We start from the raw sequence: 23,918 nt of genomic DNA on the forward strand, positions 1-23,918 counted from the left end.
TTCGACGCCACCGTCCGCACAAGAAATGAATTCCCCAAGTGAATCGAGGAACCGTCCGGCCAAGTCTCAAATCTGTCTTTGAAACACGAAGCAGCCAATCGTCACCAGGCTGGGCGCTGCTATAGGAGGGCAACAGACCGTGAAGCTTCCTTGTGTTCAGCCGCTCGAATAAACATTCATCTTCCGACTGCTTCGACATCACGAGAACTGATTTTGATGCACCACCACCACCCGCAAGATTTTCTCCCCCGGGGTTGCAAATCGCGGGTGGAAAAAAAAAATATTTTTTTATACCGCGCACCACCACCGTTCATATTCAAATTACTGTGGCAGCTGCCACCCTCGCTAGCCATTAGGCATCCCGTCGGGTGATCAACGGTGCCGGACTTGTTCTTTACCCCTGCGCGCCCAGATCGGACGCGGTGGCGGCGCCTGGAGAAGCTGGACGTGCACGCCAGGCCCATGGTGCCGCTGTCGCCGAGGCCGCTGCTGTCGAGCCGCGAGGGTCGTCCGAGCGGTGACCCCGCCGTCGGCGTCGTCGTCGTACCCCACGCTGCCGTACAGGCCCTCACTCTCCCCTGCCCACCGCCGCCCACCCCAGGGTCAGTTCCGACAACGACGACTTGTGCTCGACGCGGCCGCCCACCCGGGCATCTTCACGGCGTCTCGAAGCGCTTTACCATCTCGATTAAGCTTTTGTGACATGCATGGATTCATCTTCTTGGTTCTTTGATAAAGTCACGTAGAAGGGAAATAATGAAATAATAAAATATTATTTTTATTTTATTATTTCCCTTCTACGTGACTTTACCCGAAAGAACCAAGAAGACGCTTTACCATCGTCACGTCGCACCACCCCCCCGATGGCAGCTGTCCCTGTGTGGGCACAAGGAGACTCGGCACCACCTGGCATTAGTCTGCCAGTAGGGGTGCGATGAATGCCGCTGCTGCGGTGTAATCCCAATCAAGTAATTTTCGGTGTCATTTTTTTTTATTTGGCAACATTTGGTCGTATGTAAGTATGTCGAACTTCTTTCGCACCGTACATGGCCAGCCTTGCGAATCGGAGGTGCGGATCCTACGGTGGTGTTACCGCATTTCTACCGCTGGCTGGACAGCCACGCTCGGTGATTGAACCCGGCGGCTTCTGGATTGCAAGCCCAGTGTGCTAACCATTATATCGCTGCAGCGCCGCTCTAAGTGACAGCAGTAAGAACTCGTGAAGGGCATCGCAGCAACCATGCAGCCATCGCAAAAACTCCCGTTGTGTGGATGCAAGGGAAGAGACGCTGGAAAGTTAAAACAATTCACACGTTCAACACCATTGACATTTTTCGTCGAGGTTTTTGGCCACCATCACGGTATACGTGCCGATCAGAGGTTGGGAATTCAAATCCCTTTGAGGGTGATCAGATCCCCCTTCGCTCTGGGATTGAATGAACTCAACAGCGACAGTCATGTGGATATATACTCCCCCTGTCATAGGAATGTGTCATTTCATGTGCTGATATTGGTTTGGGCATATTTACAAAAGTTTCACACGTAGGCTTTCGTGACCATTATTATCTATTTAATACCGAACAGGATGACTTCTTCACAATTCTGGCTAATCGCCTGATGAGGCTGGTTGTTGTAATCAGCAGCGAAACGTCACAGTACTCAAATTGTAAATGTTGTGGGTTTACTCTTCAACACAGCGGTTAGTGCTGTACTAGCAACTAATTGGCACGTTTTTGTTTACGTGACAAACCTTACTAATTGGCTGTGTCGGGCAGTGGCGGTTTTAACGACGCATTTATATGTAGGCGATTTAACCAAAGAAAAACGTAACTTTGGACTCTACGGTTTGTTTTTTTTGTACAAATTGAGGAATTGTTTTTGGGGGCATTAACATCGTGGGGTTTTGTGGGCCGGCGTTCCCGAGCCGCGAGAGCGCCGAGACGTTTGCACGGCCAACGCGTGGCCCCCCTGCGAGTATGAAAAGCAGAGATAAGAATAAGCGACTGAACCCACAGCCAGAATTCGTGCAACTGCGAAATCAGCAGCGTGACCCACTCAGCCTTTGGTGAAAATTAGCCCATAAACAGGAAATAAAATAATGTTGATATTTAGACCGATTTTCTGCAGTAGTTTTTTTATGGGGGGCAGAGGGGGGGTGGTGGGGAGTACAGTATTTACAAATTAGAATCCTATACAAAAATAACAACGCCTGTAAGGCCCCCATGGCCAAAGATGTCCATGGGGGTTTTACAAGCGAGCAACACGCACCCTTAAGACTAACGCCAAAATACAAATCCTGCGCATGTTTAATTACTGGTGGGCGAGAGAAGAGTTTGCGAGTCACAATAATGAACGAAGTCCGTTTCGCCGAGATGCCGGATACGACTCGTGCTTAGGTGACATCTGTGGCCACAAGAAGGGCCCCCACATCGCACCCCTGGCTTTGACGTGCATCCCTCTCGAGGTACGTGGCTGTGGTGTTAACCACCAACCTCATCAGAACACCAACAGGCCGATGCACACATCTCCTTCATTACTTGGATACTAAAGACAAGCCACGACAGCGCGACTGCAGTGCCGGACTAAACTAGTGCGGGTCCTGTAGCATATGTTATAAAGGGGCCCTAAATTAAAAAAACATAAATATTAAAACATCAATGTTTAACTTGCATAGTAAAGTAATTCTATTTTTTCATTTGCTATACAGCCAGTTAATACGACAAATCGCTAACCTTAAACACCCAGTTGTTCATAAAAGTTGAAGGCGGTATAGTACTATAGTAATAGAGCAAGTTCAGAATCACTGAACCGGAATTTATAGCTTGAAAGCGTTTAGCGCGGGGCCCTTGAAAGTGTGGGGCCCGTAGCATATGTGGCTACTTTTGCTACTGGGATAATCCGGCACTGGGCGACTGACCATGCAACCCAACTACACGCCACAGGGTGAACCACGGTAGCCCGCGTTCCATCAGTGAAGGATTTGCCAAAGAAATCGAATTGTATTGCTACTGCATTATACATTTTACGCCATTCGTTTTTGAATAATATTAATTTCTGCGTGCATTTTTACAGCAACTAATCGCAGCAGCAGCAGCGTCCATGTAAACTTAATCTTTCTCACAAAATTAGCCTACAAACACTAGTGGAATGTCAGCAAATAAATAACAAACGTACGCATTTTGCGATTTAAAGCTTTCGTGACTGCAGGGATTCATCTTCTTGGTTCTTTCGGTAAAGTCACGTAGAAGGGAAATAATAAAATAATAAAATAAAACATAATAAAATATACGTACGAATGTCAGCCACCCAGTGTTGATCATATCTGGATTCGAATTAATGATATCCATCGGCAGTGTTGGTTGTGTTGAATGTAGCGTAGAAACTCGTGACACGTGGGCTATGAGAAGGCTACTGCCGCCCACTTCCTGCAACGGTGGAGGAGGAGGAGGAGGATCAAAACTCCAGTAACTCCTGAAGCCCTCTCTCCGTGCCGAGCCAGATCCACACACTGGCATTTCGCTTGTGAACACATTGCTGCCGCCATGCGCAAAATAGAATAGTAACAGTGGCAGCCCTCCGATATGTTTGATCAGAATCATCAGAGTATTTATTTATACAGGAGGAATCCCATGAGCTATGAATCTACATTTCACCTATGTCCAGTAGGGCAGGTCAGAACGTTACAACAATACAGATAAAAGGGTAGAAAACAATTATCATGTTAAAATGTCAAGTATTTCTGTAACTTCAAGGAAGGAAGCATTGAAATTAGTCTGACTTTCCTAGTGAAGGCATCCGATTGTGTGCACTGTATGTCCTTGATCATTATAAATGTCGCCGCACAGCGCCGCTCTTTAAAATGCTGGGATGATACTCTTTGATTCTTTCGGTAAAGTCACGTAGGGATAAAATAAAATGAATAAAATCACGACGTTTCGATTGCAACACAAGCAATCATCATCAGGTGGGAAAACCACAGCAAAAGATGTTTTCTTGCTGTGGTGATGATTGCGTGTGTTGCAATCGAAACGTCGTGATTTCATTTATTTTATTTTCTACCTACGTGACTTTACCGAAAGAACCAAAGAGTATGGATCCCTGCAGTCACGACAACTTCAAATCTAGCTGGGTAGATTATCATAATTCCTTCTCTGACTAATGTCACATTGCGTGTCACGTGTTCTGTCGCAGGTCTCCACTGCCATCACCGTCCTTCCTGAGCAATCAGACGTTTTCGATGCTGACGCAGGTAGGCGCTGCGAAAGAACGTCTCGGTGCTCATTCACTTGGCGCATGTCTCATCAACAAATGCATCTTCAGAGCGCTTTATAAAAAAAATAGATTTACGTGAATGTCCAATACTTAGCATAGGTAAAAAAAGACAACACATCTTCTTGGTTCTTTCGGTAAAGTCACGTAAAATGGAAATAATAAAATAATAAAAATAAAACATAATAAAATAATTCTCACGAAGTTTCGGCCACAACGCAAGCAGCCGTCCTCAGGTGGAGAACATGTCTGTCGAGAAGACAGCGTCTACGTGACTTTACCGAAAGAACCAAGAAGATGAATCCCTGCAGTCACGAAAGCTTTAAATCGAAGTTTAAAAGATAACACATTTAGCTTAAAAATAACAAAGCGTACTCTTTGGTTTTTTCGGTAAAGTCACGTAGGTAAAACAATCAATAAAATAACTAAATTTAGTTCTTTTCATTTATTTAATTTAATTTTTTTTTACCTACGTGACTTTACCGAAAAAACCTAAGAGTATGAATCCTTGCAGTCACGAAAGCTTCACATCTATAAATAACAAAGCGGTCTGTGGGGGTTGCTCATTTATTTTTTATTATATGGGAGGATGAGGAGTTCTGATTCATTTTCTCTCCCATGCAATTCCCACAAAACTTTTCATAGGACACCAAAGAAGATTTGTTTTTAAACGTCGCTACAACGGCGACAGAAAGAAGGCCAATAACTCGATCCAGAATACAATGACTCTTCACCAGATTTGGAATGTGTTAACTGTGCCTCGATTCGTTATGCGCCATTGACGCGCTGTGCGCGAGGAAGCGAACCACCTGTGGCAGATAACGATGTTTTGACATCGATGGAGCGATCTTGATTTGAAGCTTTCGTGACTGCAGGAGTCCATACTCTTTGTTTCTTTCGGTAAAGTCACGTAGGTAGAAAAATAAAACAAAACCAAGTACAACCAGCTCGTCAAAGCTCTCGGGGCGACAGCAACAGCGCACATTTACATAACCCCATAGTTCACCAGCTTAACACACGGTCTACCCTAGGCAATTAGATTTTTTTTATGTATTAATGCGGTAAAACGTACAGCAGATAATTGTTACATGAGCTCGCTCCATCATCAACGCTTTTCTTTTGTATACGAACCCTTTGGGGTGAGTGGAGCGGCAAAGTTCACGCCTGAGTTCGATTCCCTGACCACGGCTAACATCAGTGGCGAACATTATCCCTGAATCGTCCTCGGCCCTGACGGATGGGTGCGGTGAAGTATGGTCAAACATATTCCCGTGCCTTGGCGCGGCGTTTAAGCGGGCCCTTCATCTAACGGTAGATTGACAAAAGGGTGAATAATCAGTTGTTATTTTATCAAGACGTTAATTGCGTAACGTAAATTAATGTTAGTTAAAAAAACCCCATCGATTTTCTTCTTCGTGCGGCCGATGTTGCTGTAGAGCAGCAGCTATGATTGTACGTTGACGTGGTAGAGGCGGATGATTGCGTCGGCAGTAGCTGGCTGGTGAATTGTCGCCGTGACGGCGCCTCCTGTATTGTATTGGTGATTCGGGCCCTGAGGCGTTGTACGTCCATTGGTCTATCCTTCTGCACGACCACAGTAAAATAGAGTTTACATGTCCATGTGTTGTTTTTACTGTTTTGTACACTATAGCAAATCATTGCCAGTGTGTATCTGTCAGGAAACTAAACAAGAATTGCTCATCCATAATATAGTTGTTTTTGGGTTAGATCGCGTAAATATAAATGTGTCGTTAAACCCGCCACCACCCGACACAGCCAACGAGTAAGGGTTGTCACGTAAACAGAACGTGCCAATTCGTCACGAGTACAGCACACCGGTGTGTTGGAGAGCAAATCCACAACATTTACAACCTGAGTAGGACGTGGATGATACTGGTCGCGAAAGCCTGCGTGCTAAAGAATTGCTAACTCCTCTCTGGTTCTTTTGTAGAAATCAGAAGACTCGACCGGATCACCTGAGAAAGGTGAAACAAAGCCCCTCCTTGTGTTTCATATTTTAGTCTAATCGGCGGCCTGCAGAACCTCTTCATGTACAGTCGATTCTCGATTATCCGCGCTAATTACGGGAAGGACAACCGTGGATAATAAAAAATTGCGGATAATCCAAAAAAAAAATACGCGGATCTCTTTGTCAAAAACCTCTAATGTAGGTGTAAATACGTTTAAGTCTCTCTGCGATCGCACAGTTTCGTCAATAAATGATCAAATAAATCACGAGAAATTCAGCTACAAAACTGACGATTTCAATTGTTACTCTTACGATTTAGAACGAATACTAATGATCGACCGACCGATGATGTGCGTGCTCAGTGAAAGCACTCTCCTGCTTCTGCACAGAAGACTCTGCCCACGAAGTGAATGGCAGCAGAGCCACGCCAATCAACATCAATACAACTCCGCCCACTGTGTGTCTAAAGATATGCAACTACTGCGCTGTAGAGGCGATCACGTGGATTTCTGATTAACCGGTGCAGCATATGTGTTCGGTTTAAGCACGTGACTGATTTCCAAGAACACCAATGTGTAACTGTTCTTAGATTATTAATTTGGGCTTAAGGGAAAATACATGAGTTAGTAATGTGTGTCAAAATCTCAGGTGCACGGTTAATCCGCAAATCGGTTAACCGCATGCGAATAATCGAGAGTCTACTGTATTTCATTTGCAAGGCTAGCTCAGACACAGTTCAAAAGCAGACTGGGCTATGAACATGCGTTGATGTACACGTGCACATACCGTCGGTATTAAAAGGTTGCCACCAACAATGTGCTGCTAATGAAGCTCGCAGATCTACTCCGAATAACTCAACTCCTTTGTCATTGAACATCGCCTTCCACCAGCACAAACAAATGCAGTAGTAAACGTGAGCTCACAATTGGAAGATTGTGAGTTCAAATCCTGGTTATGAGGTTTTACTCCGCCCATCATCCCTTCAGGGTCGATAAAACATGTACCACTTTGTCGGGAAGGTTAACAGCAGTCTTCCATTAGAGAGACTTGTCCCTACCATAGGAATGTGTTAAATTTCCACCATTGGCTCAGGGCTGTAAGCAGAAGATGAGCACCAACATCAATGCACCTTTTCAGCAAGACTTTGGTCTCTGAGAATTCATAATGATAACATCCATAACATAGTCGTGACCAGGTCTGTATATTTAATTGTTAAAGCAACCAACGTGGAATCAAATCCCAACCCGAATATTTTTTTAATTAGCTTCTGCCCGTGTGCACAGTTTAACGTGTGCCGTGTGTGTGTGTGATGAGAATGTGTTATTTGTATTGTTTTTGGTGCAGAGATGATTGCTGTAAAATTGCTTTATTTCTGAAGTTCTTTAATGTGAACAGCTGCGGTATTACACATGGCCCATACCACACTGGAATCGGAGAAGATGTTACAACAGTCTCTAGTATTTACCACTGCTTGGGTCACCGTATACATTTATATATGTACGTTGAACTTCTTTCGCAACATATGTAGCAAACCGTGCTAATCGAAGGTGCGGGGGAAAGACAACAAATTTAACACAAAAAGCAGTCATAAAAAAATGAGTTTGTCAATCTAGATGATGATTTAAAAGTGCATCGCTCCAGTGGCTTCCTCATATCAGAAGCAAGAGCGTTCCAGACGGCTGAAGAAGTGCATCTGAAAGCCAAAAGCCGCTGCTGCTGTGAGGATGACACGGAGTTTGCCTGATGATGGTTTATGCCGCTTGACGAGATCAAGCGCTTAGCGTGCAATGAGCGTGGCCTTTACAGCGAATTCGTTCGGCAACCGGCAGCCAATTCAGCTCGGCAAGCGCTGCACAAACTCGGTCAGATCTCACGCATGGTACGTGATGGGTGCACGTGAGCTGCCTGCCCAGCGCTCGTGTCAACACACTCCGCAGCACGTGTTGATTTTACACCGAGTTAACCTAGGAGAGGTCTCGGGCCAGGTTAAGATACCACATATCTCTTATCTCTTGCACGCATGGGCAGCGATTGTGAGTTTTTCTCAGCTCCGCGGTGCAGTGTGTAAAGCAATCTGCCACTGCTCCCTGAGTCACGCACCTTATCACCAGCGCAGGCTCGACTCGTTCGAGTCGTGCTATATCAGGGGCTGGAGCAGTGGCGCGTCGGTGAGCACGCTTGGCTACGAACGCGGCGACCTGAGTTTGATTCCCACCCCCATCACCAACCCACTCTCTCTTACTAGCGTGGTGAAGTATGGACACACACAGCGCGGGGAGACCTCGATCGAGCAGTGGATTGCCAAAGGGCCTGTCGATTGTTATATTATCAATGTTAGTATTACGAAACTGGCCCACATGTTCGCATTATAGTGCATATAATTACAGATTTATATATTACTCCAATAATTGTGATTCAATCCTGTTTTTATCTTTTCTTTAGATTTACGATATCCATATCAGAGCCACGAAAGTCAACTTTGCAGGCCTCCGTCTGATACGGTGAGTTGATTTACACAAATTAAATGCACACCAACTCGTTTGCAACAGTTTCAAGGCTTCAATTCAAATCTTATGATTTATTCACATTATTTGCAGGAACTAATACATCTATATATTCCAGCAAGGTCCTTAAGATCTTCCTATCTCCAACTGCTCAGCACTCCCAGGGTCTATGTTGTGCTCTTTTGGTGATCGGTACATTTGTTAGCGTGGCACCAAAGCCTTGCTACTTGAAATCAGGCAATCAGAGTCGGTAGATGTATTTAATTCCACTTTGAAAACCCCATCACTTTAAAGTGGCCTTCCCTCTTTAGTTTGGTCGGTTGCCCTGGTTCTGTTTTAGTTTCCTGCTTTTCATGCATTACACATCGGGATCCTACGATGGAATGCGCATTTTACATTTAAATTATTATTATTCATTGACGATGGTCAAAATATAATGAACATGTGAACGGGATTCCGTTCACCCAGCAGCATAATTGGGGAAAAGCCGCAGGTAATCAATCAGCAGGTTGCATTTGGTGGGGCAAAGTGAGAGGCAATTCCCACCCCTTCCAAGGTGTCCGCTCAGCCAGCAGAGGAAGCTTTTCAAGCGCTGTTTTGACTTCCTAATTTTTGTGATTTTGCGTGGATGACAAGGAGTTGAGCGGCAAAGCCCATCCTATTATCCGCATTCGTCCGTGTTTTTGTCACGGATAAGTGGGGGGTCAATTTGTGCGCGCTACTCACGGGTCATCCGCAAAGATCTTCCCCGCACGTCGGTGCGGATGGAACGGGTCGTTCTGTAAATACAGCTTTAGTCGCCCCCTCTAGCAGCCGTACTGCAACACTTGTGTGTGTTTTCATAAACACATTCCTGCGGAGGGAGCTGGTAGGAACGTTGTGTTGCTGGGTCAATGGCCAGGGTCAACGGCGGCGTGGTGTATTCCGCAAATATGGCGGACTGTGAGGGCGGGCACAAGCCGGCGTGAGCAGGTTAAACGTTGAGTTTTATAAGGGCACCACGGGGTGACCAGCCCTTCTCCACCCAGCCCCACCCCTCCCACCCCTCACCCAGCCCCACCCTCCCCACCCAGCCCCTCCCCACCCTCCCCTCCCCACCCAGCCCCTCCCCACCCTCCCCTCTCCACCCAGCCCATTTTTGGATGCACGACGGACGGACGGACACAATAATCCCCTGTGGGCTGGTGGAACCAGGTGGTTCCTACCAGTATTATATAACCAGTAAGAAACCCCATACAGCGATAAGCGTCGTCTTGGGTCATGTTATATATATTTTTGGGGCCCAAAATGAAATACAATGTGAATTAAAAGCCTTCCCGCAGTGTGCGGTTTTACTATCAGGTGACGTTATCGCAGCGAAGCCACGTGCAGTCTTTCTAATGAGCGCTCCACACGTCTCGTCTGACGCTATTCTTCGTCTGAAAGAGCACGGGAAATGCCAGCCTTCCTCTGTGATTGTAACCTTTATCCGGCCAAATTATCCAGACAGCATAGACTTTGTTATACTTCTTCTATATTAGACTTCTAGACTATATTTCTATACTTCTTCTTGTTTCCTCCCCCTTGTTCAGATGTTAGTTTCGTTATTTATTTTATTTATTTGAGACATTAGTGGAAGGCGCCCTACAAACGAATGTAAATAATTATCAAATAACTTTGTTATTTACGTATGATTTTTACAAAGCCTCGAGTAACATATTATTACTCTTTGGTTCTTTCGGTAAAGTCACGTAGGTATAAAATAAATTAAATCACGTTTCGGGCGCAACACAAGCGTCCGTCATCAGGTGGGACAGCCACAGCAAGAAAGAATTGCTGAAGTGGGCAAAAAAGCTGATTGTGACAAGGGATTATAGAGCTGAGGAAGGGGGAGGAGCCAAGGGGAGTGTGGGGGCGGGGCCTGCCACTCTCCTCTGACCCCCGCCCCGCCCCCACACTCCCATTGGCTCCTCCCCCTTCCTCAGCTATATAATCTCTTGTCACAGCAGCTTTTTTGCCCACTTCAGCAATTGTTTCTTGCTGTGGTTGTCCCACCTGATGACGGACGCTTGTGTTGCGCAGGAAACGTCGTGATTAATTTTATTTTCTACCTACGTGACTGTACCGAAAGAATGGATCCCTGCAGTCACAAAAACTTCAAATCTAGATTTAATGTATTATCATTTTATTAATTATATTATACTACGGAAACGGGTTTCTCACCAACATTCTTGACAAATATTTCCGACGTCGATGCACTCATCAAAATGTTCTTTTGACAGGAAATCTACTCAAAGATCTGGTATGCCAGCAGGTTTGATCGCAGGAAAGCCGAAGACATTTTAAGAGCATCAAACTTGGTATGTGTTGGTGCACGAGCATTTTTCACTTTATTATCACTCGAATGGCTCTCTATATACTAGCTTGTTAGCACGTCCTAGGACGGAAGCGTAGAGTAGATTTACCTTTTGTTTGACGTGCCGAATAAATAAATAAAGCCACCAAACGCAACTGCGATGCGGCGTAGAATTATTTTTTGCCTTCACTTTCTATAAAGATACGTAAAATCGAAAGCGAATTTGCGTAAATGATAGTTCATAGCCGCTCGACCTTCTTCTGCGTAAGTCTCAAGATCCAGGCACACGTGAATAATAATGAGGGGGGGGGGTGCATGTGGAGTGACGTCACGCGCGGGACACACGCAGCCTTGTTTTGGCTCGTTATATTAGTTGCTGCGTTGATTTCTTTCTTAGCTTTACTTTCCATAAGGTCAAAATTAAATACTATAGAGTCAGTAGATACTGCTATAGATTCAGTCGATACTGCTGACTATTGTATGTAGGGTGTGTAGGTAAAAAGCCATGGCTGCCGCAGTTGTATGCCTGATGGGTATCTGTCATTTACAGATAAGTGTTAGAATTGGTTTAGGCAACACCGTTGGCAAGATTCTCACCTTGACCATCATTTCCTTTTCATGCGATTTTTGTTTTTTTTACTAAACACCTGTGGATCCATAATAGAGGGTTTTTTTGGGTTAGATCACGTAAATATAAATGTGTCGTTAAACCCGCTACCACTCGACACACCCAATTAGTCAGGTTTGTTAAGTAAACAAAGCGTGCCGATTCGTTACGAGTACAACACACCGGTTGTGTGTTAGAGAGTAAACCCACCACAACATTCACCATTCGAGTGCCGTGACGTCTCGCCCGGTCCATACAACCGGCCTGATGAGGCTCCATTCTGGATGATATTGGCTCACGAAAGGCCAACGTGTTAAACGCCCGTGCGTGTCTTTAGGACCACTGGATGGGGCAAATTGGAAAGGCGACGTGCATGTGTTTCGGCCGTTTCGTCCAGATGGGAACCTCGGCCTCCCCGACGGGTTTTACCTGTGGCCTCCTTCACCGCTTCTGACTCCAGTCTGCTCACCGAGCTCTCGAGCTCCTGTCCCGACTAATACAGCCGCGCGCTGTGTGCCGTCCTGCCAGAGTAACCCTCTCCCTGCATTCGCTTCTATCATAACAAAGCGACGCTCACTGTTCATGCTGCCACGGTGGCGAGATATTAACTAACTCGCCTGGTATACAGGAGGTCGTGGGTTCGATCTCGACCGTGACGCCTGCAGTATTATTTGGAGTTTGCGTGTCTCTCTCCCGGTGATCGCATGGACTTTTCTCCGGGTCCTTCGGGTTTTCCCACCACATTGAGAATCAACGTCACACGTTTAGAGATAAGCCACTTCGTTGTGGTCAGGTCGCTTCTGATAAAGAGCTCTATGGCTCAGTGGGCCTTGGTGACATCAATTCAGAAGAAATCAATGGTCCTTTCATATCAATTGGTGTAGGTTTACTGTCAGTGGTGTACGAGCGTGGTTGGCTTGGGCCCTGGTGCAAGGAATGAAATGGGGCCCTTCCAGCCCCCATAGTCCCTGGTGCCAAGTTGTGCCACCCACAACAGTCACATCGTCACTTTAAGATGTTTTCTTGTTCATGTTTTTGTTTGTTGCGGTTGCACCCGATTCAAGAGCCAAATGGCTCACAGGGCGATACCAAATAAATGAACTTGAACTTGAGACACATGCTGCTTACATGCCGGCCTGCGGCTGGGCCTCTTGCAGGATGGAGCATTCATGGTGCGGAGGAGCTCCGGGCATCAGCAGAACCAGCCGTACACGCTGGTGGTGTACTTCAAAAGGACCGTGTTCAACATCCAGATCCGCTACGTGGAGGCCGAGCAGAAGTTCGCCCTCGGCATGGAGAAGGCGGGCGAGGAGGTAACGCGGCGTTTGTGTCTCATGGACACGTAACGACCTGGTGCTTCGTTGTGGCCGCTGTGCGTGTCGTGGGTGTCCAGGCTCCAGACATGTTTTTAAAAATGAAACTCAACTATCAACTGAGAGTAGGTTTTCCCCTTTTTTCTGGCAACAAAACAGTTGTGTTAAGATGTTAAAACCCCTATCACTACTCCAACCCCCATCACTACCCCAGCCCCTATCACTACCCCAACCCCTATCACTACCCCAGCCCCTCCTTCACCTCTCCCACCTGTTCTCCTGTTACCATCACCACACCACCACTTTTAATGAGCCCAATCTTAATTTCAATGAAATGTACAATATTACAAATGTTGTAAAGCGCCTTGGAATAAGGCACTGTGTACGTCTACACAACATGAGGATGCAAAAACGCGTTGCTTTTCTAAACGTACCGCACTTTAAAAGTTTTTCTTACTCCTTCCTTTCATCCCTTCCCTAGAAATTCAACAGTGTGCCGGAGATGATCGAGCACTACGAGCTGATGCCGCTCACGCTCATCGGGAACCAGCAGGCCGTGCGAGGGAGCACCCGGCTCCTCTACCCGATATCCTCGTGACCACCACCAGATCCCAAGCTCAAGAGCCACAGCACCGCTGCACCATCGCCACCACAGTGGTCATCCATCCGCACCGGCGGAGTCTAGTTGGGGGGGGGGGCAGAGGTTCGCTTTGTCCCTCACATTAGGAATCGCAGGTGCATATCATTATTTTTTTCTTAATTGTAAACTATTAAAAATAAATTAATAACGGTGTCCAGTTTTTTTTTAGGGGGGGAGGGGGGGGGACAATGCCCAAACCTCGCCCAGGTCGATGATGGGTGATGATAATGGGTGGTGATGGTTTTGGGTGGCGATGGTTGATGATGGGAAATGATGATGATGATGCACATTGCCAACGAACATCGCATTGGCCAGACCAGGGGTCGGCAAAAACCTGCGGCTCTGGAGCTGCACGCGGATCTTTCTGGATCGCTTGGTGACGTGGTCTATTGAGGACCGCTTGGTGACGTGGTCTATTGAGGACCACCACCGTCTCATACTCACCACGGTGCATTGCGGCTCTTGAAATATCTCGTTTTTTTTTACCGAATTCGAAAAAAATGTCCCTTCTTGTTATTTAGGTTGCCGACCCCCTGGGTTCGACCTTGGCTCAGTTTCCCCAAAATTGGACGAAGGTAAACATTGGCCAACAAACGAATTGGATCGTTGAAATGTTTCCTTGTGACTTCTTCTTGCATCTGGCATTGTACTCACGAGGTCACGTCCAGCTCTCGCCGCCTCGTGCGGAAGCCGAACCGATGTCTCCAACGCCCCCACTGAATTTCCGGGGCTCGCGCAATGGCTCACGAGAAGGTTAACACGAGGACATGCAACGGTGTTAAAACCTCAAACGCGTTTTCACGTTTTCTTTCAATGAGCGTGTCACATTTCATTTAACGTTTAAAAATGTGCTATCATTTTACTTTGCGGTGGTTGAGCCAAGTAATTTCGTCGGGAGCAGTGGATCGGGTCTCGCCGTGATTGCTACCTCTTTCATATTTGTGATTCGGGCGTTGAGTCGTCGTTTTTGTGTCCCACGGGTCTGTTCCGGGTGCTTCGTCCAGGAAAGTTGTTCAGTGTTGCGTCGGAGGATCCTCATTCCAGGACCCATCTGAAAGCGCGTGGGGAGGGCCGCTTACGGTCGCTTGAGTTGTTGTTCTGCGATGATCGCCGATTGATGTCGAGTCGGCGGGTTGATGGCGCCATTCGTGATTTCGCACTGAACGGAGCCTGAAGGCCACCATCTCCCCACCGCCCGGAGTCGTGTTTGCTCATCCAAGGTAGAGCAATTTCAATGTGCCATATTGGCACCACAAGCACAGCATGTCTTCGTGGTGACGATGCAAACCCTGTCACGTAACTCTCTTCTTCGTGTGGTTGGGGTGAAATGTTACAAAGGCACGCTGTATATCGAAACAAAGAACATTGCCATGTGAAGGAAAAGTTCACGAATGTATAATTTTCATGAAGCTGTAATTAGCTCCTTTAGTTAAATATTTTTTTTACTAAACTATTTTACAACCAAGTATTTCCTGAACTTATTTATCCTCTTCAGTAATGTAGCTACGTGTAAGATGAGCGTAACTGCGACATGAGCAAAAACTGTTAATATTCTTGGTTCTTTCGGTAAAGTCGCAACCCTGTTCTTCACCTGAGGACAGCTGCTTGCGTTGTGGCCGAAACGTCGTGAGAATTTGTTTTGTTTTATTTTATTATTTCTCTTATACGTGACTTTACCGAAAGAACCAAGAATATGAATCCATGCAGTCACGAAAAGCTTTAAATAAAAATATTAACTTTGTGGTGGTGTCAGTATTCTGGACAATGCAGGTGACATTACTGGCCAGTTGCATTGCAGTATTGCGATTCAGATCATACCACTCAAGCTTTGCTTTCAAGAGTACATTGTTAGAATGTTAGTCGCTATCATTGTTTTATTATAATGTTTGTTTACCTTGGAAAGCCACATCGAGTCTCAATTATTTTCGAGGTGGCTGCTGCCAGGTCGTCGCAGTGAGGGGCAATGCTGCCAGGTGGAATTCTCGTTTAATTTGCAGGTAATTTTTTCAGCATTGGGATGTTTGTATGTTTTTTTCTAAACCTATGGAAGTAAACCGGAGAACCCGGTGAGAAAGCCTGGAGAAAACCCACGCAGAACAGGGGGAGAACATAGACACTCCACAAGGCGTCCGAGTTGGGAGTCGAACCCAGGGAGTTTCTTCCTCTGATGCATCATTGTCACCACTGCGTCATCATCCTGCCGCTCTTTCGTCGAGTTTGAGCTTTCGTTGAATTCCAGCGTTGAGTAAACGTATCATTCATAAGAGGTTTTTTTTGGGTTAGATCGTTAAGCCCGCCACCACCCGACACAGCCAACTAGTAAGGGTTGTTACGTAAACAGAACGTGGCCAATTCGTCACTGGTACAGCACACCGGTGTGTTGGAGAGTAACGACACATTTGTATTTACGCGATCTAATCCAAGAAACCTGTATTATGGATATTGGCGGCGAAAGCCTACGTGTTACCAAACGTATCTTTGTGGGAGTTGAGGTTTTTTAGTGTAATAAAAATGGAGCGTTCATTTACGGGTTGGGAAAATAAACTCGTTAAGTAATATTTAATTTCAGCTGTTTTACCCTGATAATGAATTCATTGTGGACTAAAATGTATAAACGGCATATTTAACTACGTCGTAATCATTTTGTAGGTGGTGCATGCATAAATTGTGGACATGAGTGTGTGTTGTAGTTAAGCAAAGGTAACTAATTGTCACAATCACCCATTGCATATTAGAACGTAAATGTACATTCCTATTTCCCAGCATCTGTGAAAATGATCTTTTGCTTACGAGTTGTAACCGTGTATAACCAACAATTTTCGAAAATGGATTTACCAGTTTTGAACTTTTAAGTTCCTTTCACCTGCAAGTTCTGCACGATTGATCCAGTCAAATCTTTAAATTACGACAAAAACCCGTCACCGTTTCATAGGGCAGGCTGGAAGACCACAGGTTTCAAATGACAAGTGTGTAAAAAAACAGCCTCTGCAATGTGAAAGAGAAAACCATCAACAGTTCCCTTACGAAATGCACTGCGGTCTTCGTATTGGGTAATTTTTTACCTACGTGACTTTACCGAAAAAACTAAGAGTATTCGTATGAGGTCACCATAAACCAACAGTGACATGTGGACTGGTTTCGTTCCCATTGGGACTCATCAGCAGTTAACGATGTTCACTGCTGCAAAGTCTGCCTCTGGAAACAATAGCGTGGAGTTCCCACTTCATCACTCTGGGGACCATGAGCTTAGTTTAAGGGCCTGCACTATTATTATGCATTTATCTCGCCAAGTATCCGTGAAAGATGCATGTATTTTGCTCCATATCGTCATGGAAGTGTCCAACGTTCTTATTCTGTGATTAAAAAATGCTTTATTTATTGTGTTAAGCATTGCTATTTTCCAAATACATACATTTTCAAATGGTCAATAGTGCATTTACATATTAACAAATATTTTGCTGAAGTGTTTGTCAATTATGAGTTCAGTTTCATCAACGACTCGTGTATAGAATAGTACTGAAGCCACAGACATGTGAAATGTGCATATGTACATTTGCAACGACATCCGTGTTTAAATAAAGGTTATAAATTACCAAACATTGCCTTTTTCTAGAAGAAATTATTTTCGTGCTACAGCAGTTTCACCCACGTGGTCTGCTTTCCAGCAGTCTTAAACAGAACACTGGACCAGCTTTGCCACAGCGAGACATCTTCCAATCCAGAAGCATTTACAAACCCTGATGAGGCCCAGACAATCTAAACTCGACAAATTTGCTTTCTTAAACAAATGGCGCTGGATAATATTAGCCTTGGACCAGACTGTTGTAAAATAACAGTGTGAACAGATGGAAGTCGACTTGTTTATTTACCCATAATGCTTAACAATACAAGGTATTTAATTAGATTTGTGCCAAACATGCAGTACTCCTGCCAATAACATCCGATAATCTGGCAGCGTTTCATGAGCCTGACTGCTTATGAGACCCAGACATGTGACTCTTTTGCCTTCTAAATACATTATTTTAAACCAGTCTGAAAGCCCCTGAGGCTAGAGGACATATTTGGGTTTTGTGTTGTGAGATGGATTCAAAGTACACAGCGTGAACATACGATTTTAGTTTGACAGTTTACTGGGTTCATTACTGGGAAGAATTTGGGTGGGAAGATAGGCAACTGAACTTTTTCACTGAAAAAATATAATTTGGGGTTTGAGATCCTAACAGCTCAACTAAGTACACATTAACTATAAGCCAGCTGATCAGACACTACATACAATCTAATTTACATTAAACATCATTAAATTAGTTTTGCCCATTTCGTGGACTGGTTGATGAGAGCCACGGACACATTTTTTCAATATGACAATTATAAAACATCGCCACAGTAAAAAAAAATCCAAACACGCTTAAAAATATTGGTTCTTAAACGTGACTTTGTAAATGTTTACAGAGGGAAAAAAAACACAACCGAATAAAACCAAATATAGACTATCTCTGAAAAAAGCACGACAACATGAGATGCTTCGTTCATAATGACGTCTCTCAAAGACAACCGAACACTTGCGATGAAAACAAGCTCTTGACAGGCAGAAAAAAGTTGCGAAGCTTCGCCTGCACTACTGCGGATATACAGCCTCCTCCGTTGTGGCCACGTCAGTGTCTGCTGCTGCTGCCGCCGCCTCGGCTTCCATCGCCGGTGGAGCGTGCGGATCCTGGGAGTCGGTGTCCATAGGAGGGAGCGGAGGAGGCGGGGGAGCCGCTCCTGCCGCCGCTCCTGCCGCCACAACCTCCCCCTCCTCGTTCACGCCAAGATACTCGTGCACCACGTTTTCGATCTGCGGCCGAAAGAACGTGCTGATCTTTGGGTTGACCACTTGATGGACGATGCGGTTCACGGCAGACTCCAACATGCCCGACCTGAAAAGCCACAAGCGTTCAATATATGAGGAGGTATATATACACACACCTAAGTCTACACAATGAGAACTATTCACCAGATTTCAAAAATTGTTTAAGACAAAATACACTTTTGGGTCAGGAGAGATGTGCGTGACCATGATGAAGATGGGAAAAACACTGTACAGATTTCAATTACAATACAAATGCCCAGAAGTTGTTTAGGATAAATACTGTGAGCAGATAATGTTTTTTTTTTCAAATTCATTTGGTGGAATATGTTCTCCCACTCCCAGTTTGATGTATTTTTTTTGTCTTTCAGTTTAGTTTGGGGGTTCATTTTTTATCATATTTTTTTTGTTAAACGTCCATATATATAGTGTTCTATTTTACATTGATCATTTTAATGACCACAATTTCAACAGCTTTTTGTGGAACGTGCAAGTCAGAAGTATTCTTTGCTGCAGGAGCGATGATTTCTCAATGCAGATACTGCACGAAAAGCTGTGTGGTGCCAGACCGGCTTCTAAAACCGAGCCGGCTCCTACATCCAGAGGACGTGAACACAGACAAACAACACACAATCGTGTTCTTGGTTCTTTCGGTAAAGTCATGTAGATAGAAAATAAAAATAAATTGAAAAAAATAAAAGCAAAAAAACCACGACGTTTCCATCGCAACACAAGCAGTCGAAACGTCGTGGGCTTTTTGCTTTTATTTTCAATTTATTTTTAACTGTATTTTATTTTTATGTTTTACCTACGTGACTTTCCCGAAAGAACCAAGAATATGAATTCCTGCAGTCACGAAAGTTAAGTAAAGAAAAACACAATCGTGCGTTAACATTTTGTCAAGGTGTAGTTTGATGGTCACCGCTTCTACAGTACCGCATACGCATCAGTCAATGAATTTCGGTAAACTGGAGATTATCAGCTGCGTTTGCTCTTCGAGCTGGGATACATTTACCTCCGAACAAAATAATTAAGCGGGTCTCAAGGCAAGGAGCTCGATAAGAAGTCGTCGTACACTGCAGACTGTGCCACTTGTCCTGCACGTGGCATTAGCCGAGGTGCCACCACTACCGTCGCACACCATGCATGACCAAAGTGTTCCTCGAGGGGTATCTGTCAAAGATGAATTCATTACGGGACGAGGGTGACTGAGCAACACAAAGCGAAGTGACGCTCTACTTATATTTTTAGTTTAACACGTAGTCGGCTTTCTCAACCAATATCATCCATAATAGTTGTTTTGGGGGTAAGATGGCATAATTATGTGTCGTTAAACCCGCCACCACCCGACACAGCCAATTAGAAAGGTTTGTCACGTAAACAGAACATGCAAAACAAACGTATATTATGGTTTTATGTTTATATAATAACGTGCACACACAGTCGTGAATGTGACAGTGGTTCAAGCAACTGGAGATGCAGCGCCGTCCAGCAAGGTCGGAGAGAAACTCAAGTTCATTCATTAGGTATAGCCCTCTGAGCCATTCGGCTCTTGAATCGGGTGGAACCGCAACAAACAAAAAACAAAAAGATTAACAAGAAAACATCTTAAAGTGAATAATGTGACTAAATGCAAACCGAAAATACAAGAAAAGACAGCAAAACATTGCAGAAAAAACACCGTACACCAACGCTGTGTGCAAAAATCCCAGTGGGATGCAAGTCAAACAACAACAACCACAAGACAACTTAGATTAAGGCCATCAGTCTTACTCCGTACAACAACAAACAAACATGGCCAAACCAAGAAACTTTAAGAAATCACCAAACTCACTGCAGGATTGTCTGTCGGAGTCCGTTTCTCATTTGATTTTTGTTGATCTCCGGAGTCCAATTCTGGTGACCCAAGTGATTGGACACGAACGAATCCATTCTCTCGCGGAGGTTCTGGTAAGCAGGCTGCAAAACAGAACAAGGCGTGAGTGTGGCAGTCCGACACAACACGGAGTTTCTATAAACAGATCATGCACACAGCACAAGACAAAGAACCCCCGTATAACCTGCACAGACTGTTGGGGCAAGTGCTCCTATGAAGGCCGGCACGGCACACGAGGGGTTGGGTGGCCAGCACCACGCCCGGCCGCCTTTGTCTCCCTAGTGGCGATGTTTACACACCGCACCAGGTACTCATTTGAGGCTTAGTCGACCTAGGGGACGACCCGTAGACCACGGAGCATGACAGGCGAGGTCACGTCACCTCAACGTGGTGGTGGACGAAGCCGCGAGTTCTCTGACAAGACTCAGGGGTCGAGCTTGAGCCGGGGTGGACTCGAGTGAGTGAGTCAGTCGGGGTCTCTCTGGCTCTGGGTGAGTCTCTCTGGGTGAGTCTCTCTGGGTGAGTGGCTCTGGGTGAGTGGCTCTGGGTGAGTGGCTCTGGGTGAGTCTCTCAGGGTGAGTGGCTCTGGGTGAGTCTCTCTGGGTTAGTGGCTCTGGGTGAGTGGCTCTGGATGAGTCTCTCTGGGTGAGTCTCTCTGGGTGAGTGGCTCTGGGTGAGTGGCTCTGGGTGAGTGGCTCTGGGTGAGTGGCTCTGGGTGAGTGGCTCTGGGTGAGTGGCTCTGGGTGAGTCTCTCTGGGTGAGTCTCTCTGGGTGAGTGGCTCTGGCTCCGTGTGCTCTGCTTGTTCCATGCCTGTGCCCTTAGCGTCTCCATGTAGCTCTGCCTTCTGCTGTCTCCCCGTGTCCCTCTCTGTCTCCCCTCTCTGCTCGTGTCTCCCCGTGTTCCCCCTCTAACCGTGTCTCTGTCCCCATGTCTCCCCTTCTCTCCCCGTGTCTCTCTCTCTGCCAGTGTCTCACCCCCCGTGTCTCCCCCTCTCTGCCCGTGTCTCCCAGCGTCCCACTCCCCGTGTCTCTGTCCCCGTGTTTCTCTCCCCGTGTCTCTCCCCCCGTGTCCCCGTGTCTCCCCACTCGCACCCTGGTGTCGAAGTCCGCCAGGCAGTCTCTGCGGAATTGGTCGAAGAGGCCCTGAGACTTGAGGTGGTCAACGATGGCGGCGATCAGCTCCGGGTTGCCGGGCGGGAGGTCCTTGGCCATGGCGCCGCGTCTCCTCCACCACCACCACCTCGTCACCACCACCACCTCCTCGTCACCACCACCACCACCTCCTCGTCGTCATCCGCTCTTCTTCTTCCTCGATGAGACGCAAACTCGTGAAGCCTTCTTCCTCTATCCCAACTCGCGAGCGGGCGCCATTGGACTCGGGCGATTCGACTCCTGAACAATCGAGCGTCGTCGATTCCGTTTGTTGGAATCGATTCCTCCCGCGTTCGACCCGTCGCTCGCTGGCGGGGCGCGCGTGGAGCTCGCCGCTCGATTCCTCTTCCCGCGTCACAGGAATCGCGATTCTGTACTGGATCGATTTGTTGTATACAGTTAGTATCGATCCGTTACTCTAAAGTCCGCCTCCTTAGTATTGTTGTTTGTGATCACATCATCTATATTGTTTATACATAGCGTGTGTGTGTGATCACATCATCTATATTGTGTATATACATAGCGTGTGTGTGTGATCACATCATCCATATTGTGTATATACAGCGTGTGTGGGTGTGATCACCACATAATCTACATTTTTTCTTGGTTCTTTCGGTAAAGTCACGTAGATAGAAAATAAATGATAATAAATTTAAATACAAATTCAAAATAAAAAATTGAAAATAATAAAAGCAAAAAACCCACGACGTTTCGATCGCAGCACAAGCGGTCTTCCCCGGCGTGCTGCTGGAGTCTTCGTCACCGTTCTTCTCGTCGTCTTCACCTTCCTCCTCCTCGTCACCGTCTCGGGGCGCCGCCGCCGCCAGTCAGGCGGCCTACCAACTGTCCTGACTGAGGATCGTCGCCGGCAATAGACGGACTAATTCCTATTAAGCATGTTAACCCCGAGTTAGTCACTACACATGTAACATTTGTAGTGGTATAGCGCTGGCTGCTGGCGGAAAAGGGTAACTGCGGTGTTCACGTCAACAGGCCACGATAGACACGAGAGGGGGACATCGAGGGGACAGGTTCGGAGTGGCCCATCGGGGAGCCCCCGGAACCCGCGAGATGGTTCCAGAAGGGGGGCGTGGCCAAGGCGGAGCCACGCTGGGAGTATAAGAGGGGGCCCTGAGTGGGAGCTCGGGGCTGTTGCTGGAAGTGGGATCGCCGTCGTGCTGTTCAAGTACATCGTCGTCACCTTCTCCTCGTCGTCGTCTCCGTCTTCTCCATCCCGGGGCGCTGTTAGTCAGACAGCCTACCAACCAGAGGTCGCAAACGGGTTTTGATTCCTTACCCGTACCAGGGTCGCAAACGGCTACCCGTACCCGATACCGGGTACGGGTACCCGGGTATCGGGTAGGGTACGGGTATCGGGTACCCGGTTGCGACCTCTGCTACCAACTGTTCCAACTAAGTAGTACCGCCGACAATAGACGGTCGTTGTAATAATGGTGTGCACCCACGTAGTGTGTTGTGTGTTACCCCGATGGTGCTTGTTAATAAAGAAGTGCCTCCAGGCGTACTGTCTCCGATCTGCGTCACTACACGTGTCCCACCTAAGCACAGTACGCGACAGCTATCATTCCCAGGAGGTGTAAAGCGTTTTGTCCCAGAGGAACAGCATGTAGGCTACACAGCCACAAATGATAGCACGTCCGGTGCGAAAGACGTTCAACGTACATACATACACTTTTAATCTTCAATGCCGTATGATGTTACAGTTCTGAGAATGAAACAAAATCTGTTGTAACGAACACATTTGTTTCATACGGAGGCTTTCACGCCCATTTTTGTTTTTTATGAATTGTTATTCAAAATTAGTTTATTTCGGGTTAGACCGTGTCGGAATTATGGTCACTCTCCACCGCCTGACAGAGCCAATCAAATCCAGTTGTCACGTGGGCAACTATGCCAATTGAGTTGGTTTATCAGCAAAACCCGTCGGAGGAATGTAAAAAATATAAAACTGTACAACGAAACAATGATGTGCATAATGTGAGGTGTAATCTCCAGTGAAATTTCGTGTAAAAAATGAATAATAATGAAATCTTTTTTGCTTGGACTTTTCAACACTCCTCCAATGTTGCCGATGAACCAAATTAATTTGGGCGCATTTGTCCCACGTGACAACTGGATTTCATTGGCTTTGTCGGGTGGTGATCATTTATTGTGGAAGCGTTTGCATTATACCCATGTAGTGTAATAGCGCCGGCGGCTGTCCAGCAGCGACAACTGCGGTGGACAAACAGCGCACACGCCGGTGAGCAGATACACGGCTGTGTGTGTCGGCAGGGCGGAGGAACTGGGGCAAGGGTCATGGAAGACCCCATCTGGAAGCCCCTGGAACCCGCTAGTGGGTTGGAGAAGGGAGGCGCGGCCAGGGCGGAGCCAGGCCGTGCCGGGG

The 23,918-nt window shown here is 46.3% G+C and overlaps 2 protein-coding genes across 2 annotated transcripts; one reads left to right on the forward strand and one right to left on the reverse strand.

Annotated features, from left to right (window-relative positions):
- Positions 1-412: 412 nt before the first annotated feature.
- Positions 413-13,681, forward strand: LOC133339287 (B-cell linker protein-like; the record flags this gene model as incomplete). The annotated part of the gene is made up of 7 exons (XM_061547418.1): positions 413-602; positions 4,192-4,249; positions 6,221-6,254; positions 8,681-8,739; positions 11,004-11,081; positions 12,842-12,997; positions 13,479-13,681. Coding segments are annotated over 7 exons (692 nt in total), but the record flags the coding sequence as incomplete, so codon positions are not given.
- Positions 13,682-17,251: 3,570 nt separating this feature from the next.
- LOC133359385 (biorientation of chromosomes in cell division protein 1-like) lies at positions 17,252-21,758 on the reverse strand. Its single transcript, XM_061577789.1, has 3 exons — positions 21,452-21,758; positions 20,318-20,442; positions 17,252-18,553 (listed from the first exon to the last, which is right to left on the reverse strand). Exons 1-3 carry the CDS (start codon positions 21,569-21,571, stop codon positions 18,253-18,255), a joined length of 546 nt encoding a protein of 181 aa, XP_061433773.1. The 5' UTR covers positions 21,572-21,758; the 3' UTR covers positions 17,252-18,252.
- Positions 21,759-23,918: the final 2,160 nt, after the last annotated feature.

This window comes from Lethenteron reissneri, chromosome 8, assembly GCF_015708825.2.
Source record: "Lethenteron reissneri isolate LAM-NWPU_2019-01 chromosome 8, ASM1570882v1, whole genome shotgun sequence".
NCBI classification, from domain to species: Eukaryota; Metazoa; Chordata; class Hyperoartia; order Petromyzontiformes; family Petromyzontidae; genus Lethenteron; species Lethenteron reissneri.

Coding starts and splice junctions, on each gene's coding strand:
- LOC133359385 (XM_061577789.1), bottom strand. CDS start 21,571: ATGGCCAAGGACCTCCCGCCCGGCAACCCGGAGCTGATCGCCGCCATC. Junction 20,443..21,451: donor TGGCGGACTTCGACACCAGG/GTGCGAGTGGGG, acceptor TCTGTTTTGCAG/CCTGCTTACCAGAACCTCCG. Junction 18,554..20,317: donor CTCCGACAGACAATCCTGCA/GTGAGTTTGGTG, acceptor GTGGCTTTTCAG/GTCGGGCATGTTGGAGTCTG.